This window comes from Ruditapes philippinarum, unplaced genomic scaffold (assembly GCF_026571515.1).
Source record: "Ruditapes philippinarum isolate M1 unplaced genomic scaffold, ASM2657151v2 ctg705_1_1_1_1, whole genome shotgun sequence".
Taxonomy (NCBI): Eukaryota; Metazoa; Mollusca; class Bivalvia; order Venerida; family Veneridae; genus Ruditapes; species Ruditapes philippinarum.
The window spans coordinates 397,153-416,577 of NW_026864294.1; the positions used below are offsets into that span (position 1 = coordinate 397,153).

At 33.3% G+C, this 19,425-nt stretch overlaps 3 protein-coding genes across 3 annotated transcripts; 2 read left to right on the top strand and 1 right to left on the bottom strand.

Moving 5' to 3' along the window:
• Positions 1-1,564: 1,564 nt before the first annotated feature.
• LOC132725094 (transforming growth factor-beta-induced protein ig-h3-like) lies at positions 1,565-6,167 on the bottom strand. Its single transcript, XM_060710103.1, has 6 exons — positions 5,963-6,167; positions 5,422-5,633; positions 4,891-5,086; positions 4,138-4,239; positions 2,277-2,387; positions 1,565-1,766 (listed from the first exon to the last, which is right to left on the bottom strand). The coding sequence occupies exons 1-6, from the start codon at positions 6,123-6,125 to the stop codon at positions 1,645-1,647; spliced, it is 906 nt and encodes a 301-aa protein (XP_060566086.1). The 5' UTR covers positions 6,126-6,167; the 3' UTR covers positions 1,565-1,644.
• A 3,088-nt stretch (positions 6,168-9,255) lies between these two features.
• Positions 9,256-14,351, top strand: LOC132725107 (transforming growth factor-beta-induced protein ig-h3-like). Its single transcript, XM_060710167.1, has 6 exons — positions 9,256-9,568; positions 9,962-10,155; positions 11,111-11,363; positions 12,263-12,364; positions 12,821-12,928; positions 13,468-14,351. Exons 1-6 carry the CDS (start codon positions 9,418-9,420, stop codon positions 13,590-13,592), a joined length of 933 nt encoding a protein of 310 aa, XP_060566150.1. The 5' UTR covers positions 9,256-9,417; the 3' UTR covers positions 13,593-14,351.
• Positions 14,352-14,699: 348 nt separating this feature from the next.
• On the top strand, positions 14,700-19,417 carry LOC132725089 (uncharacterized protein sll1735-like). The gene is made up of 3 exons (XM_060710098.1): positions 14,700-14,924; positions 18,772-18,965; positions 19,214-19,417. The coding sequence occupies exons 1-3, from the start codon at positions 14,771-14,773 to the stop codon at positions 19,415-19,417; spliced, it is 552 nt and encodes a 183-aa protein (XP_060566081.1). The 5' UTR covers positions 14,700-14,770.
• The last annotated feature ends 8 nt before the right edge of the window (positions 19,418-19,425 follow it).

Below are 19,425 nucleotides of genomic sequence, written 5' to 3' on the forward strand. Positions count from 1 at the left end.
CATAATTTGCCTACTTAATTACATGCTTAGGTTTAATACCACTAAATAAATTCCTTCTTGAAATACTCAATAATTAACTGATTTAAACACTATAAAACGACGGCTATATCTATTTTGTCAGAAAATTGCGAAAAAAGAACTATGATATCATAGCTTAAGTCCACGTTTGTTTTTATGGACATACTTTATCAAATTTGGGACATAAAATGACGTATCGTATCCCAGATGAAATGCAATACCTTGCAGTGTACAATTAAGATGTGTGTTGTTTTGTTTTTTATAGGTTATATTTGAGATTTGAAAAGAAATAGATGTAAGAGAAATCAATATAAGGGCATAAATTAAAAAATAAAATAAAATATCATAATCACATTGACATATGTACCGTATATTCCATCAAAACCAATCAAAGAACTGTATACATTTAGTATTTATGATGCCGTGATCATCGTGTATAGAACCTGCAAGTTAACGCCCACTATTTTGTTTTAACTTTAGGGGTTTTGCAAAATCCTAAAAACATATCACCAGTAGAATACAAAAAAAATATGCTGAGAAATGATATAGTTTCTGAAATAAGATATAATGATATGTAAGAGCCGCGTCACGTCAAAACCAACGTAATGTGTTTGCGACCAGCATGGATCCAGACCAGCCTGCGCATCCGCGCAGTATGATCAGGATCCATGCTGTTCGCTTACAAACCCTATAGATAGTAGAGAAACTGATAGCTAACAGCATGGATCCTGATCAGACTGCCCGGATGCTCATATGTTGTCAACGAGGAGTGAACATAGGTGTATTTAAAAAAGTTGGTCAAAGATTGAATTCATATTTTGGATATATCTTGTTTCATGATAGTTAGGTAACCTTATATACATTTTTTATTATTTGATCAGTAAAAACGATTTATAAATGAACTGTCCGTGGGTCGCGGAGATGGAGGGAGGCGTTTTTGTGTACTTCCACGCCTCTAATTACAAAGCAGTGGTTCTACTTCTGGAATAAATCTTAATTATAATACGCCACAGTTATACATATGTACTGCAACGTCCTTTGTAAGATGGACATTAATATAATCATTAATAAAACACTAAGGCTATATTATTCTGAACTAAAAAGTGGTTAATTTACAAAACATCAAACATCATTTGGTTAAGTCCTGTCATTGTACGTTTTACCGTTGGACGTTATTTCATTTATTCGCTACGAATCTGTCATCTAATATTGAATGCACTGACACGGGCTAAACATCGTTGTGGAAAGTCAACATCAAGATTTTTTTCAAAGTTATTGATAATTATTTCATTAAGAGTGAATAAATTCCTAACAGAAGCACAATTTTTCTCCGTTAGTTTTAATATTCTATCATCTGGAAAAAAATTTTCTACAAGGATTGTATAAAGAAAAAGATTCAATGGGTTTTCAAAAATGTCTTGATTTAACAGACCGCAGTTTCTTTTGGATATATATTAATGTATTACGTAATAGTCAGTCAAACATGTCAGTATGCCATCTCATAAGATTAATTTCTTCAACAACTGGAATATAACAACAAAACACACTTTTTGAAATTATGTTTATTGATTTAACATTAATCTATTTCAGTTTAACTAAACAAGTGAGCACGTTGAACCTCTCCCTCTACAGTTTTGCGGGTACGAGAACTTGGTCAACGACGTGTATCATACCATTAATCGCCGTCACGTCAGCCTCTGTCACCTTGCCCGAGATGCTCGATCCTGTTGGTGTAATTGACACACCATCTGAAAAGTAAGGATACTTAGTTTGGTTAAAACATTTTCATATAAGATCGCTAGTGAAGCAAGTTTTCACAAAATTTATATTTATCACCCTTAACGTCAAATGATGAAATATAGTCGTAGTCCGTTCACGATTCCTGGTTTGAGAGTTAGACCTTAAACACTACTTCAGCACTCCAATTGACACTTTGAGTCATAAGATATGTAATTATTTGTGAAAAGTGTTGTGTCGGTGGTTTTATTTAGCCGAACTTTGTTATAGGCTGAGTTCATTGAAAGTTATCCATTGTTGATCCTTTTCACATATATCATGATGATATTATGCTGTGATTATTTATTTCTGCTCGTCCTTTTCCCTTTGTTTTTTTATTGTTATTATTATTATTATTATTATTATTTTGATGAGATAAGGCATGATATTTTCATATTAGAAACTTAATCAAACTTGAAAATAAACAGAATAATACAATAAACGATAAATACATGTACTGCGTATTTTAGCTTAAAGCTTACTTGAATCGATGCCGACTTGCAATGTACCACCACCAAGAGCGGTGACAGTCTGTCCGTTTGACAGAGCACTCGAGGGAACAGCACCATTGACAACATGGTTCAGCAAAATTTCTGCAATGTTTATTTATTTTGTTTCATTTTCAAAACCATATAGATAAAAGAAATAAAAGAAATGTCTGCATAAATTCATGATAACACATGTGTTCTTTGTCTACAGGTGTTTAGACTGTAGTATTACATGTACATGTATAAACACACTAACTGATGAAAACGTTTCTGGAGAAGTACTATGCAATCAATTATAAAAGGGCATTTGTTCTCAGTAAGTACGTATATCATAAATATGAGATCCCTTTGAAAGTGAAAGTATATATAATGTTGCCCTGAGAAAAAGAAGGTAGCCATCAATTAACTTTCATGGGTTAAGATTATGTAAATAACTCATGGCTGTCGCGGTATTAGGATATATATTCATTGCGACCGTGTATACTGATGGGTAAGATGCTACTCCAAGGGCTTCAAATATACACTTTCGCCCCGACAGTCTTTTATAATTCTATTATACCGGTGTTAAACCGGAAAGATACATACAGAGGTATGTCACATGATGATAACAGAAATATCTCCTGGAGATTACTGTCTACGAAAGTGATGTTCTATCAAAACACATCACAGGTCTATGGAAGTTTTATACAGAAGAATATATTGAGGCATAACATGTGTTATTACCCTAAGAAGTGTTTCACAACTCAGATTAGCCTCAGATTCAGAAGTGTATCACGACTCAGATTACCCTCAGAAGTGTATTACGATTCAGATTACCCTCAAAAGTGTATCACGACTCAGATTACATCAGCAAAATATCACGACTCAGATTACCCCCACCCCAGAGATGTATCACGACTCAGATTACCCTCAGAAGTGTATCACGACTCAGATTATCCCCAAAGATGTATCACGACTCAGGTTACCATCAGAAGTATATCCCGACTCAGATTACCCCCAGAGATGTATCACAACTCAGATTAGCCTCAGAAGTGTATCACGACTCAGATTACCCTCAGAAGTATATCACGACTCAAATTACCCTCAGATGTGTATCACGACTCAGATTACCCCCAAGAGATGTATCACGACTCATATTACAATCAGAAGTGTATCACGACTCATATTACCCTCAGAAGTGTATCACGATTAAGATTAACCACAAAACTGTATCATGACTCAGATTACATCAGCAGTATATCACGACTCAGATTACCCCCAGAGATGTATCACGACTCAGATTACCCTCAGAAGTATATCACGACTAAGATTACCCCCAGAGATGTATCACGACTCAGATTACCATCAGAAGTGTATCACGACTCAGATTAACGTCAGAAGTGTATCACGACTCAGATTACCCTCAGAGGTGTATCACGACTAGGTAAACATGACCATCCTCTTGTTCACAGATGTGTTGTACTTGTATATATCTTATCATAACGACCTTTATCTAGCAAATTACCGTAGTTTATTTCAAATTATCATTCGTTATAGAAATAGAAACAATTAGACTTCAATAATAAATTGGTAAATTAAGCATCGAAGGTTAAAACAACTGTAACAGGTCTTATTCAATAGATAAACATATACAAAAATCACTCGGATTGTATCGTAAGCTATAATGCCGAAATAAATACATGTATAAACTAATAATTCATGAGTAAGCATGGCTAGGCATTATTTCAGACACATAAAACTTTTTGCCCTAGAAACCATCGTGAAATCGGGTGTATAACATAGTCACACAGTAGAGCCATTCATATATATTTGTCTGTTCTAACAACAAAGAAAAATTTACATAGTTTGTACTTACTTTTATATATATCTATAGCTCCAGGATCAGAGAAGTTTGGTAGCTGAGTGGTTACCCTGTTGAAGGCATCATTTGTTGGTGCAAACAAAGTAACATTTCCGGCTACGTAAAGAAATAAATGGTTACATTGCTGAATTTTTTAAATGATAATGTATATCACAAAAAATGTGTCAAACAATTTTTTATTAAAACGTTATTTTTCGTTATGCAGTTCAAGAAGTTTAATTCCTATTATCTAAGTATTTTTGCTATATATAAATTTTCTTTTTCAGAAGAAGGTTACCATTTGTTAACACTGTATTAAGTTGAATAAAATGTTTAGAATAAATATTTGTTATTCTTTTTGTTGGAATTACGTCGCACCTGCACTGTTATATGGCGATTTTCTAGAATTACTGGTGGAGGAATACCTAAAATGCCAATCTTTGAACTAGTACAGGCACACACCGGCAGGTAAGTAGAACCGCCAAAGGTTCGTAAGATGGCTGGATAGCTTCAACATGCAAGAATCCAAAGTCCTTTGGGGGATTCGAAACAAAAAGCAGTGGGGAGTAAACTACCTTTAAAGCCACTCTGACTCGAAAGGTTCGCTTATCACATCGAATTGCATACCACTTATTTATTAAATAAAGCAAACTAAGTATAAATTGAAGTCAGATTGAATTAAATTTGTCTAGATTCAATCAGCTCATTAACATAGAAATAACACAAGATCAGCATTAATTTTATAGTTGTTTAAGTAATTTCACAAACCTAACAAGGATGGAGCAAGGTCCGTAATGGTCAGAAGTAAATTGAGGGTACTGAATTCATCGTTTCTCTTCAACAAAATTTCCCCAACCTTATCTGTGACTGGCAGTAACACGGAGTCCAAAACATGTATTACTCCGTTGTTCAAGATGATATCAGAGGAACCACTTTTTACAACAGCGTTGTTCACCATTATAGTCTGTGGTAAAGTAAAGTGCTTGAAAAGGTTATCGAGTACAAATACAGATTTTTAGTACAAAATAAGCTGAGTGTTCTAAAGCAAATACACAATAAAGCTTTAAAAACGTTTTGAAAAAGATGAACATCGATTTTTATCGTCATTTGAAATAATGAAAATAATCTTGAAGAATACGTTCCGTTTTAAAGAGTAAAATTCTCAAAACAAACAATTTGATTAAAGAATGAACGTAAACCAAAGGCTTATAAAAAACACTACAAGATGTATTAAAACAATTAGACATGGAAGTACAATGAATGACGAGTCATGAAGAAGAAAAAAGACTTGACGATTACCCTGTTTGCAAACACTTTGAAAGTAACATCTTGGCCATTAAGGGTCGTTTTCGCGGCACCATTATTTATTGTAGGGCTCAAAGTATAACCTTGTAGCACGTGATACTTGAGGACCGATTGTAACAGTGCATTATCTGATTGTAATGTACTAAGTAAACTCTGGGGCACCTTGCCGAACGCCGCTTCAGATGGTGCGAACAATGTATAAGCACCTGAAATAGACAAATTTCAAAGTGTCTTTTATCGTTGATATTGTTTATAAACCTATCCTTCGTATATAACTCGTGTTCATTTTATGTTTAAGAATACATTAAGGTTCTTTAGATTGTTACTTTAAAACCACAGTCTCAATTAACATTGTTATTATACATATAAAGTCAGTGTTATTTACTTCGTTATATCGCACAATCTGGTATATTTCACCGTATCTTTGATCTTTTGAAATCGTCATATTAAGCCAAATGAGCAGTTATAAACATTAATATAAACTACTGCTTGGTAATCGAGCAACACTTGAAATAAACATATTTTCAACTCTTACCGGGGCTGTTAAGTACATCGTAAAGTCCGGCCTGTTTTAAAAGGCTGACTAGTGTGCTGTAGCCATTGTCCGTCAACCACTGCGCTATTGTTTTGTCTTCAAATGCGTGAACTACGGTCAAACTAACACCAAAGACGAAAAGTGCCTTGAGTAACATCTTCATTTACTGACTGAACAAGAAGGATATGTTCTCATGTGCAGTGATCTTTTCTTATCTTACAGTGTAGACAAAAACGTGACAATGGCTCGATTTGGATACTTACTGTTCCTTTACGTGTACCTTTGTCACGTTTCATTCTTATGATAACATTATAAAATCTCTGTTTACACTACCTTTGTTTCATGTTATTCAAAACCGTCTGCAGAATGATAACGAAAATAACATTTTAGACAAATAAACTCAATTATTGACTATTAAAGGTGATGGGTAATACGTCATTATCACCTACCCGTGCCAATTTTGTGACTCCGTCAATATATACTGCATGGCCATGCTGTATATTTTGACGTGATGTCATTTACGTTAAACAAACATAGTGTAAAAAACGTGCTTGGTGTTAGCGTTATACTATAGGTGCACCAATAAGAAATGATTTTGCACTTTAAACAGTCTTTATTTTGAGTATGTGATATATATAAATAGATTATTATATTCGTGAATAATAAGATTTTGCTCGTCCGAGGCTTGCATAATATAATTTTATTCGACTCGTTCAATAAATTCAGTATTGTACCTACGCTCATTCAATATCCTTCTGTATCTTAAACAAAACTAACCGGCCAATTGAAAATAAAAAATATATATATATTCTATCAATTTTTGCAGGAAACGAAATATTTCATAATGTTTTATTCTCAACGTACCGCGTTTCTAGGCCTGAGGTTATAACGAAATATTCAGTTCAAACTTAATTTAATCTAAGGCATTTGTTTGGTCAGTAATATGCACAGAAAATGTACACTAGACAACGAAGCTTTTGAGAATTGTGAACGTTTTATCGTTTTATAATCCAGAGGCCAATGTTCTCAGTTGACACGTTCAATATTACGCCTGCTCATGCCAAACTACTAATAATAATTATTATCGATAAATCGCGATAGCAATAGGTATGATTGTCAATCACATCGATGAATTGCATAAACAGAATAGCAGCAGTTATAATAACCGATCGATAATATCGGAAGAAGGTACAAGTACTGGTTAGACATTTTTAAATGTCGATATATCGTCTACCCAATGACCGGATTGTAAATAATCGATTTTATTACATGCTTTTTGGTGGTTAATAGAAATATATCAGTGAAATAAAAACTGATTATTTCACTGTTTTAAACAGTGAAATTATCAATTTGATAATTTCACTGCTTTGAATATTTGAGCCCGGTACGTTGTTTCAGTGAAATACAAGCGTTCTCAGTACTAGGAACCAACTTTATGACGTGACGTCGTAAATGGCGTCATGTTGTATTATTATTTGGCGCCCGTTTCATTTAGAATTAGGTTAAAATGTCTTTTTGAACTTTCCTTTGCATAAAATAAAAAGAAAATTTGTTCACTTTAAAGTAAGATCAAAATATATTTCACATCGTGAACACCAAAAGTTCATATTTCACTCGTGGCTGCGCCACTCGAGAAATATACCTTTTTTCGCTCATTCGGTGAAATATATTCCGATCTTACACGGCACTAAACAAATATCCTCTATGTAAAGAGAAAAGTAGTATCAGCTGGAGTGATACTTTTTGTCGATGGTATTTCGGGTAACTAGATCATCTAATTGTTAATATATCTGTAAACATCATAAAAAATATTATATTCAAAACTTTATATTTGGACGCCTACTGCTTAAATATAATCAATTACGAAAATTATACGATGCTATATTATGACACTCCGTATTTTACACGCAAGTTTTGTGCACAAACCATAGATGTTATGAAATAAAACTGACATATTTTTTCTCTTGTCAATTGATTCAAACATTGTAACAGAAAAAAATATTATGAATGGAAAATGACAACGCTGGGCCGTTCAAGTTGAATCTGTGCCGTTTTAGGTGAATAGATGATGGAAACGCTGTACCGTTCGAGATGAATACAGCAGTTAAACAGGAAAATGACAATGCTGTTATCAACAAAATATCAAGCGTCATTTTGTATTTGAATAAACTGTGATTTTGATTGCCTGCATTTTGTTTTACTTAAAATATTCAGTTGTATTTAAGATTACATGTATGTAGGGTGGACTTTTTAAAGAAGAGTACTAGACGCATTCAGCAATACTAAGATTATAAAACAACGTTTCAAGATTTTATCCCTCATATGTATTCGTTCTGTAGCTGTTAATACAGAATACTATAATATCTTCTTCAGTTTCCAACATTTTATAATAACACGATAACACGTACTATATGAAATGATGAAGTCTGTTCAAGTCTCTACCCCTGGCATACAAAAGCTGTACTGAAAAAAAGAAAGGGTTATAAGAAGTTTCCCAAAAAGAAGAAATGCTAGTAACGAACTCATTAATTCATAAAGCATAGAACAAAAGAAGAAAAAAAAGAAAAGGTACACCATTTTATATGATAGTCGGCATGAAGGGGTTAATATCAATTTGCATTGAAGAGTTAGTCGTCTTTGAATTTTAAAGTGTCCAAAATTATTTTATGTTTAATTGATAGTCAAAGTGGAAATATTTGATCATTTAAAAGTATGAAATTTCACGGATATGAGATCGCAGAATAATTATCATGTTAACTTCCACATATTTCTGATCCTTCCATTTGTGTTGGTTTTTGATCCAATTGTCCTAGTCTACGAGAACCCAGATTAAGCATGCAGCTGTATTTCAATTTTACCTATATTTTAACATAGTTTTTTTTTATTTTGTGTGCTTGGTCATTCGGTTATCTGTTAACTTTGTTTATTATCAAAAATGAGAGAGGATAACACCGAATTCCGAAATAACTAGGTTGAGGTTGTGTTACTATTTAAAAGAAGACTTTTATCACTCTGTACGACGTCTCCAAATCATCTTTGTACCTAAACTAAGTAAACTCTTAAACAAAAACAAACACTGACTAAAGTCCATCTCAATATTAATGAGGGTAAATACAGCTCAGCCAAGGTGACGATGGAATTTCTAATGATAAGCACATGAATATTTCATAGCCAAACACGTGATCTTTCACTGAATTTTACCCACTTTAGATTTGAAAATGAATATTAATGAGGGACGAGTCAAACTGTAAGTTAAAGGTAGATATAATGTACGAGGTGACAGTCCATATGGTTCAGCTATTGGCAATACTACCTCTGGACAATGGGCACTCTCAATGTTTGACCTTTGACATTTGATACCCTGTACCTGAACTCTTTAATTCACTTTGGTCTGATTTTAGTCTTACGAAACCTATAACTAGAGGCGGTTTCTTTTGTACAAATCGAGTATCAAAATGAAGTGTTTTATACTAATATGTTTGATAGGACTGTCTTTTGGATATGAAGATAAAACAGTTGCCCAATACCTAAAGGATACGCCTGGGTTTGTGACCCTCGCGAGTTTACTGCAATCTACTGGCCTGGATGCTGCTTTAGATAAAGACGGTACGTATGTAGAAGCCACTCGACTTAACAAAACCATTTTAAGCTACAGCTATGTAGTCAATAAGAAAATTGAGCCGCGTCGCGACAAAACCAACAAAGTGTGTTTGTGACCAGCATGGATCCAGACCAGCCTGCGCATCCGCGCAGTCTGATCATGATCCATGCTGTTCGCTTACAAACTCTTTTACAGTAAAACTGATAGCGAACATCATGGATCCTGATCAGACTGCTCGGATGCGCAAGCTGGTCTGGATCCATGCTGGTCAAAAAGCCATCATTCTGGTTTTGTCGTGACACGGCTCAAATTGTTATGTTTCAATCTTTACTAGTTTGTGTTTATTTGACTCTTTTCTATTGCATAAATGTTTAGATAAGATTTCATCTCATTTACAGGACCATACACTGTATTTGCACCGACAGACGATGCTTTGCGAAATGTTGACGTTTCTGGTTTTACCAATGATCAATTAATAAGTATATTAACATATCATGTGGTCCCCGAGTTTGTTCTTGTACCACAAATTAGTCAGCCTGCAGCAAAAAGGACGCTTAATAATCAAACTTTAACACTCGAGCAATCCGGAGGAGTAAGTGATTTTCTTTTCATTTTTTTTTTAAATTTTTTTTAATATTTTCATATTGTATAGGTTTAGATTTATACAACCACTTTATTCTTCACTTGTAACAAAAAGTTTCTGATGGAGTAAGTTATCCGCTTTTTTGCAAGATATAATCAATGAAATAAAACTAGAAAATACAAATTGTATATTATTGTTCAGGACCCATCAATCGGACACTTTTCGAACTTTTTTTTTCCGTACAGATTTCATAATATCTGAAAATTTGACACAGCACAGCCAGGTTCTACAAGTTTGTTTATTTCTGATTATGTTGACACTTTTACCGCAAGCTCGTCAAGAAAGGTATCAAAATTACCTAAATTGTCCACATAAGAGTACCATGATTCCGGACAGATACATGGCCTCGATTTAATCCAGTTAATAGCTTTGGTGTTTTACTTAAATTTTTAACACGATATACATTTTTTTCAGCAGCAAATCCTAAAGTTTTGAGTATTCTTTGCTCTTCAAATGATTATAGCTAGTAAAAAAGGTTAGGCTATGCACTCTTGACGTCCAAATTATTAACGTAAACGTGCTTGAAGTAGACATTAAAATTTTACCATTTACGAAAGAAAAATAATAAATTGAATTAATTATTTATAAAAGAAACATGCATTTACTGTTGATGAAAAAGGGGCTGATTGATCGAACACGACTGAACAAAGAAAAAAATCTTAATTAAGCATTTTCAGGGCGTCAGGGTTCGATGGTTGTCCGGTTGTAATGGTCCCCAACTGGTATACCCAACGAATACTGTAAATCTGCAGTTCCTGTGTTTCTAAGAAAAACATACGAACTAATTCATACTCGATCCAGTTAAAATAATGAATATTTCAACTTATTGCAAAAATGCTTTGTTTAAGTCCCAATGTAAATATCGTCTCATTGCCATAAAGGATAAAAATTATTACCATTGCAGGGTTTATTGATCAATAAAGGTCAAGCCTATCCCGCAAACGTGGTGGCCGGAGGAAATGACGTCATTGTAAACAACGGAGTGATTCAGCCAATCAACGGTATTCTTATACCACCGGCACTCCCTACAGCACCGCCAACCGCAGCCCCAACTACACCTGCTACATACAATATTTACCAGCTTCTCCTCCGAGACAATCGTTTCCAAAATTTAGCACTTGCCAGTTTATTAGCCAATATTACCAATGACCTAGAGCGTAAGACATGTTTCTTTTTGGTAATTACTGGCGTACTATCCGGGAAAGCCGCCCTAGGTGGATAGGCCTGTGTAAAATTGGCTTAACAGGAAGAAATGTTTCATTTATACTACAAGAAAACTTCTTTTAAGGACCAAACAAAAAATGTTCGCTATATTTTTTGAAAGACCTCATCGGATGGACATGTTTTTGATTTTAATGTAACCAGATTCAATTTACATAGTAACCTAGAAGTTTGTAATTGAGTTTTGTAACTTTGTGAACAAATTAAGTGGATAAAAAATCACAAATTCCGAACAGTTACTTTTTTGAATGGCAGATTTCTACATTTCCTTTTTGTTCGCTTTTACGTCGAACCAACACAGAAAATGACAAATGGCGACTTTGTAGCTTTACTGATACAGCAAGTCGTCCTCGGGTACAACACCGTGCATTATTTCAGGCACGAGCGGGCACCTGAGCAGCAAATTAAACTACAATGAAATATCATTTCACATTGTAAAACATACACAAATTAAGGAAAACAAAACGAAAACTAAGGGAAGAAACCACGTCACCACCGCTTTTTGTTGATGAAAAAAATATTTCATTTTTTAGATTCGGTTTTACACTGTACTTTCATCAGGATATGCCAAAAATTGCTTTCTAAAGCATACAAAAATGGATTTGTTCATGCTACTTAAAAAGCCAAATGCCTCAAATGAGAAAAATTCGAATAACATAAGATATACGGTAGAAATACCTTCTGAGAGTTTTTTTCTGTGGTCGATAAAAATAATTGTTATTATGGCACAAGAAAGCGCATGTATTCATTATGCTTGAAAATATGATTTTTATTGTATACTTGATATAAATACATGTAAATAATTATTGAAAAATTAAATGTTATCTTCTTACAGAAATTGAAATGACCTTGTTTGCACCTACAAATGCTGCTTTTGCCCTTTACGTGAACAATCTGTTGGACCCTACTGCTCCGAATGCAATAAGAGTCTACCAAGGTAAGTTTACACGATTATCGATAACAGGGTAAGTTTTCACTTACTCGCCTTGATAATTGATAAATTTAACATACTATTAATGAAATGTAACAGTGAATAATTTTTTTATCGCACATAAAAGAGAGCACATTCATGCATATCAGACATGATTATCTACTGTTTACAGCGGTGCTAGAAAAACCTGTACACCCCAATGTAAATATCTATTTATTTATTTTATTTATTTTATTTATTTATTTATTTATTTATTTATTTATTTATTTGTTTATTTATTTATTTATTTTATTAATATTTTTTTTTTATTTATTTTTTCGTACTTAAATTATATCAATTTCACTATAAATGAAAATACTGTTTTCCTAATAAATCAGTATGTATGTTAGACTTATTAATATTCCTTATCAGTAATCAGTACTTTTGTCATTTGGACTATACATATTAATGTGTTTGCCACAGAGGTGCTCAAATACCATGTAGTGCCCGGACGAAGACCTGCGAGTGCTCTAAGAACAGGTGCATTATACACATTGCATGGAACACCAGTCAATATTACAATAGGAGCAGGTCAGAAAATAAATGTTAAACAATTAGATTTTTTCATTGACCTTTTCAACGCGGTTGTTCACAAACAAGAATTGTGTAATTTGTCCGTTACATAAGTAAGAAAAGTGTTTATCAGATCACACCCTAAAATCATATGGGCAGACAGCAGTTCAAGCGTCGACATCTGTACCAGTATATACATGTCGGCGCAGGAAACACAGCAGTATGCTCATTTGGATGTTGACTATGAATCCATAACATTGATTTACTCGAACACAGTTGGGAGACGTTAAAATAGATGAATACTTACCGTCCGTAAATTGTGTTTATAGAAGATCTTAAATCAGATTCAGATATTTTATATTGATATGTAATAGAAATATATAAAACAAAGCTCATTATTGATAAATAATAGATGTTTATAAATTTAAATAAATGATTCATTATATGCTTTAAGTTTTCAGTTTCTTTTCAAGCTTTGCGTGACTTATTCTTTCATCTTTTATGTTCCAAAGTTGTTTGTTTTAGTTAACAATATATAATGCTTTTTTTGTATACAGGTGTTACAGTAAACAATGCTAATGTTATAGAAGCAGATATAATGGCAACAAACGGGGTTATTCATGCTATCGACCACGTTTTGATTCCTCAAGACCTTTACCAGATAGTTGGTGGAAGGAAATAGGAAGAAATCGTACATTGACGAACAGTTATTTGAGCTACACGATCGGCTACATTTATCTTTTATCAGTTTTATCTTATTTGTACCATTTTATTTATGAACATTGTTTTGTTTTAAGTCTTGTTTGTTAATATCTGCATGTGTCCGCAAATATTTAGTCGCTTGATTATGCATTCTTTTGTTACATAACTTTACGATTCTTTAACTTTGTTCACAGATAACGATAATAATCCACTGAATAGAGTGTAGTTAGTAATCGGCTGCTCCAGGAAGGCCCATTAATCAAGTAATACATTAGAAGTGAAATTCAACAGTTTTATTGTAAATGATACAACGAAGAAAAAATATCTTCCTTATGAAAGTCCAGCAATCCACAAGCTTCATTAACTTATTACCTGATGAATTTTTAAATGACATTGTCTAGGTTCCATTCTCCTAACTGTCTATAATTAATAGAACATTGATATTAAGCCTATCCGGACATCACGGATGTGCAGGCTTGTCTTGTTTAATACCATTGAGAAAGGCTCGTCGTTTTTGGTTCTAGCATGTTTCTCACGACTGTTTTCCTCGATTTTGTGTCTTATTGATCATTATAACACGGGAATGGAAAATAGTGAAATGCTTCTCGGTTTTACAGTATGATATTCATTCCTTACAACATATGTATTTTTGAGATATTGCGTTTCCAATGAAACATATAGCAAAAACTATTGTGTTATGAAATGAACTTACAATAAATATTGAGCTCTATGATATACATTTATATTTTCGTTTTTAATTTCAAAAGCCTGTGGTATAAAACTTTCCAACATTTATATTTTCAGAGAAACCTCGAATAACCATCCGAAAATTATATAAAGCAACACAAAACAAAAGCAAATAACGTGACATGATTCGAATTGATATTGTTTGCGCACATCTTAATTTATTGCCTTAATAGTTAAAGCGCTTACAAGATGAATTGATTATGCACTACAACCTTTAAAACATGTCAATGAAAGAAAGAAACAAAAATGTTACATAATGTACCAGAGATATTGTGGAATGCAATACATTCAAGATAACGTTTCATGACTTCTTATCGCAAATTTTGCGCATGGCCTATTACAATACCAATTTGGGATTACGAAGTGTTCGTGTAAAACGGTATCAGAGTGCCAAAGCTTGACATACACACAATGGCGTTGAAAATAGTTTTCTTTTCTTGTTTAGTGGCATTTATCTCTGGATTTGAGGATAAAACTGTAATACAGTACCTACAAGACAATAATTATCTTAAACTGGTTGAGGCGCTAACTGCTGCTGGTCTTACCGGCACACTTGCCGGTAGTGGTACGTATTTTAAAATGTTTTTTTTTCAAACCCGGTGGTTTGTTTGCTTGTTTGGTTTGGTTTTACGGCGCACCAACACAGTTGAAGTCATTGGGCGCCGAAACAGGAAAGATGATTTTGGTCATTCTCAGGTGATACAAACTTAAGTAACACCAAGGGTCAAAACCACTTCACCTGCTGGAGCTAAGAGATGTATAGACTCCAATAATTCGAACCCATTTAGTCGCCTCTTACGATCATGCAGGGTTAAACTGTGGCTGCAATTCTGATGCCTCAACCTATAAAGGCAACCCCTCAGCCACAACGTATTATAAAATGTTTTGCCATACCCAGTCTCAACTAATTAGCATATCAATTATTTCAGTAAACAGGAAATTATGGTATCGTAAAACTGAATAACCACAGTATTTTGGCGGTTTGATATCAAAGGACATTCAATTCGTTAGCTGACTGACTTGTGCTTACAACGTACGATATTTAAAGTAATATGTGTTGAAATACAATGTATGTTTTCTTTCACACTGCGGAAATGTTCGGAATTCCGTATATCATTAAAACACGGATGGAAATACGGGGAATTTGAAATACGGAGATGTACGGGATAATACTATGTGTGTCCGTATATGACTAGTATACAGTGATCCGTACCCTCCTAATATACAGACTTTGTTGTACGAAGTCCGTAATTGACTAAAATACGGAATTTTTATTACAAGTCCGTATACGTTGTAGAACTTAAAGACGAAAAAAAACATATTCTTGCAAATACGGATTTTGTATACAGTCGACTCTCGTTATCTCGAAGTCATCGGGACCGTCCAAAAAATATCGAGATAACGAAATGTCGAGATAAATATATTAGGGTTTGAACAAGGCAGAAGCTGATTTTTACAATAGACATGTGCATACCTTATGCCAAATTAATTATGATATCTCCATGTCTTCTTTTTATAAGCCTAGTATTTCAAAGTCAATTTTTAACAAAGGAATATTAGCGGATGTTTACCAGCGGAAATACGGGTGTCTGTGATAAAAACACGAATTGAGGAATTCTGAATAACCCATTTCCTATAAGAGGAAAGAAAAGGTCTGATCTAACATTTGTAAGACATTTATCAGAATAACATGAGATAGTAAGGCTTTTAAGCAATGTAATTAATATTTCCTATATTGTCAATTGCATATTGGTTATTTGGCCAGTGTCTGTACCACACAGTATTAAAGAAAATCTAAAAAGAAGTATGTGAACATTATAACTACAAATGCTATAAGCAATGAAAAAGAAAGATCATTTACTTGATAATTAAAGATATTTAAACGATTATTTGAGTCGCATCCAGGGTAACTTTGAATAGTTAAAATGATTCAGCGAATACACGTCAAAAGACGTCATAATGCTTTGACGTGAGTGATGCCTATTAATTTTTTTTTATTTATTTTTTTTATTTATTTATTTATTTATTTATTTAATCATTTTTCTGGGATGTGTTAAAGCAGTAGATTTGCACAAAAAGTTGTATTGTAAAACTAATTCATAGAAAAGTAAATTAATTCCACGTCATCCGGTGTGTTTACGTAATAGAAAGGAATCGAAACACGGGGCTTTATTTGAGGGAGCTTAATCAGAATGCCGAGTGTTTTGATGTTCTTTCTCTTTTGTATCATAGGCAAAAATAAAAGCACATTCCCTGTTGTCACAATATGAAACCTCAGAAAAAAAATCCAATGAACGAGCAATTAGATATGATATTTCTATCGCTATCCCTTTCTCTGCCGTCACAATAACTGAATCCCCAATCAATGGGTATGCTCTTAAGTGCGGGTAAATAATACCTGCACACCAGTTAACGCACTGTGCATGTTCGTATATGTATACGATTTAACTCTCAGAAAGATCTCCACTCTATGATACAATAATATATTAATTTGTAAAAGCAACGTACTCCAATATTACATATGAAATAATCAGACATATTACCATTAACACATACACATGACTTTGCATTTTAATATATGTTTTTAATGTGTTTATAAATTTTCCATAATAATTTTGACCATAAACCTGGCTTCCAAACTTTGTCGAAAGTATATTTCAAATCGATAAAAGCACAAAACAATTGTTTTTACTATTTCTGACCAAATCGTACAAACATGTTATCAATTGTTGAATCAACTTTTCTAAAACCAGCCTGATATTCATTTATAATATCATGATTAGATGTCGAATATTTAAAACAGCAAACAACTAAAAAGTTTAATTGGTCTATAATTCGAAGGATCAGTCGCATCCCCTTTATTTTTGTAAATAGAATTTATAACACCAAATGTCCAACATTTACAATTTACAACATTAAGCTAGTTTACATTATCATTCAACCAGGACGTTTTAGTACCATGACATAGTTAATCACGTAAAATTATGCAAATCGTAATTTAAGTAACTTTTACGTATACCGATCTCATCAATGCTTATTGATTTTGTGAAGTGACAAATAGTGTGAAGTGCATTCACATGTGTTACGAGGAACTGAATGATTAAAAGTGTGCGTGTTAACCAATTTTAATTTATCAATATTTGAAAAATTATGTAAATATATTTTGGTGACTTAAAATTTTTCTGTTTGGCATGAATCGGATAAACTTAGGATAAAATCAGGTAAACTGAAAAATTGAAATGCATTAGTTATCACGTGTCTTGATTTTTTTTTCAGAATGATAGTTAACCTCGATCTCGGCAATAATAAATTACTTCAAATGATATCAAATTTTGTTATGACAAATTGACGGCAATATTGGACTTAGTGCAGACGATACAGTGTAGTGGAGATAAGAGGCTCAACTTTATTTAATCCACATATCAACACAAGTATTATGATAAGAGAAATAGGCCAACACATTAAATAGATAGAATTGCAAATGAGCGTTTCGTTTAATGTGTATTCTTTAAAAACTTTTTTCTTAACGATATAAATATCCAAACCACATTTATATATATCATCTATATAATTTTCCGTTAATTATCGTCGTAGTATTATGAATAATAATAATTAGTATAATTAGTATCATTATGTTCTAGGTATTCTTTTTTTTAACATTTTTTTTACATGTTAGACACCCTCGCGACCAGCATGAATCCAGACCAGACCGCGCAGTCATATCAGGATCCGTGCTGTTCGCCTGCAAACCCTATTATGCGCAGACTGGTTTTGATCCATGCTCGTCGTAAACGCACTGTGCTGGTTTTGTCATGGCGTTGCTCATTTTAATTTACCCTGAGGCAAATTTTGATCTAATATGAGGTAATGAGGTAAAAAAAATTGAAATAAATCAAAATAATTGATATTTTAACAATGACTTTTGTTCAAGAAGAATAAAATCAAGACTTTTCAATTATCTTTATTTCGTGTATGTTATCTTGTGACCTCAAAAACGAATTATAGTGTAAATATTGCATTTTTTTGACGTCAACGGAACAATCATCTGTGTAATTTACCGCAATAAATTTTTATCTATCTATATACCTATTCAAAAATGTGTCATCGAGTGTATATTGTCTCGCCTACTTGGAGTTGCTGTTTATCATTTTTTTCAAATATTTGTGTAATCTTTGCTAATCCATGTGTATTTGTCAATCGGTATAAGTTTGTTTGTACCTACGGATAAGCTGGGGGAAAATACCACATTTGCCGAGCTCAAGATAACGTCTATTTCAAACTTTAAGAATGTTGGTCATCGTCGTTTTTACGCTACGAATAAATATGTTTCAAAGTAAAGCATGTTAAAAATACTGAGCTTTTCTCAACATTTATGGGTAAGAAGCTGTCATTAATTTACTCTTTTTTTGCAGGACCTTATACAATATTTGCCCCGACTGACACAGCTCTCTCGGCATTCAACGTAAATGATTACACGAAGGAACAATTGGCGAAACTTATGAGATACCATATTGTAGCCGAATTTGTATTGGTGCCAATGCTAAATGTACCTACAAATAAAACAACATTGGAGGCGCAATCGATAGCTCTAACGCCGTCTCCATCTGTAAGATATAAAAGCATAAAGCACTAAATATTACTATGTTTAAAGTAAAATTATAATAAAAGTTACTTAGTCTAAAAATATCTGTTAAAATTCATGTTCCATGACGTGTAAATTGTTTGCAATTTGTTTTATGACTGACTTTTTCAGTTGAAATAAATTAACTTGTTTCTTAATTGTCTGTTCTTAACTAAATATGCACGTGCTCTTTTTATACCTATATATCTTTTTATATTTTACATAAACTCCAGGGCATATTGATAAATGGCAATGCGAGAATTAGTACCACACATAATGATATCATTGTCAACAATGGCGTTATCCAGCCCATTGACATGTTACTGACACCGCCTGTATTTATACAACATAATATATACCAAATTCTCCTCAGAGATTCAGATTTTGCTGACCTTACGTTGGCCCTGTTGCTTGCAGACTTAGTGTCTACGCTTTAGTAGGTATG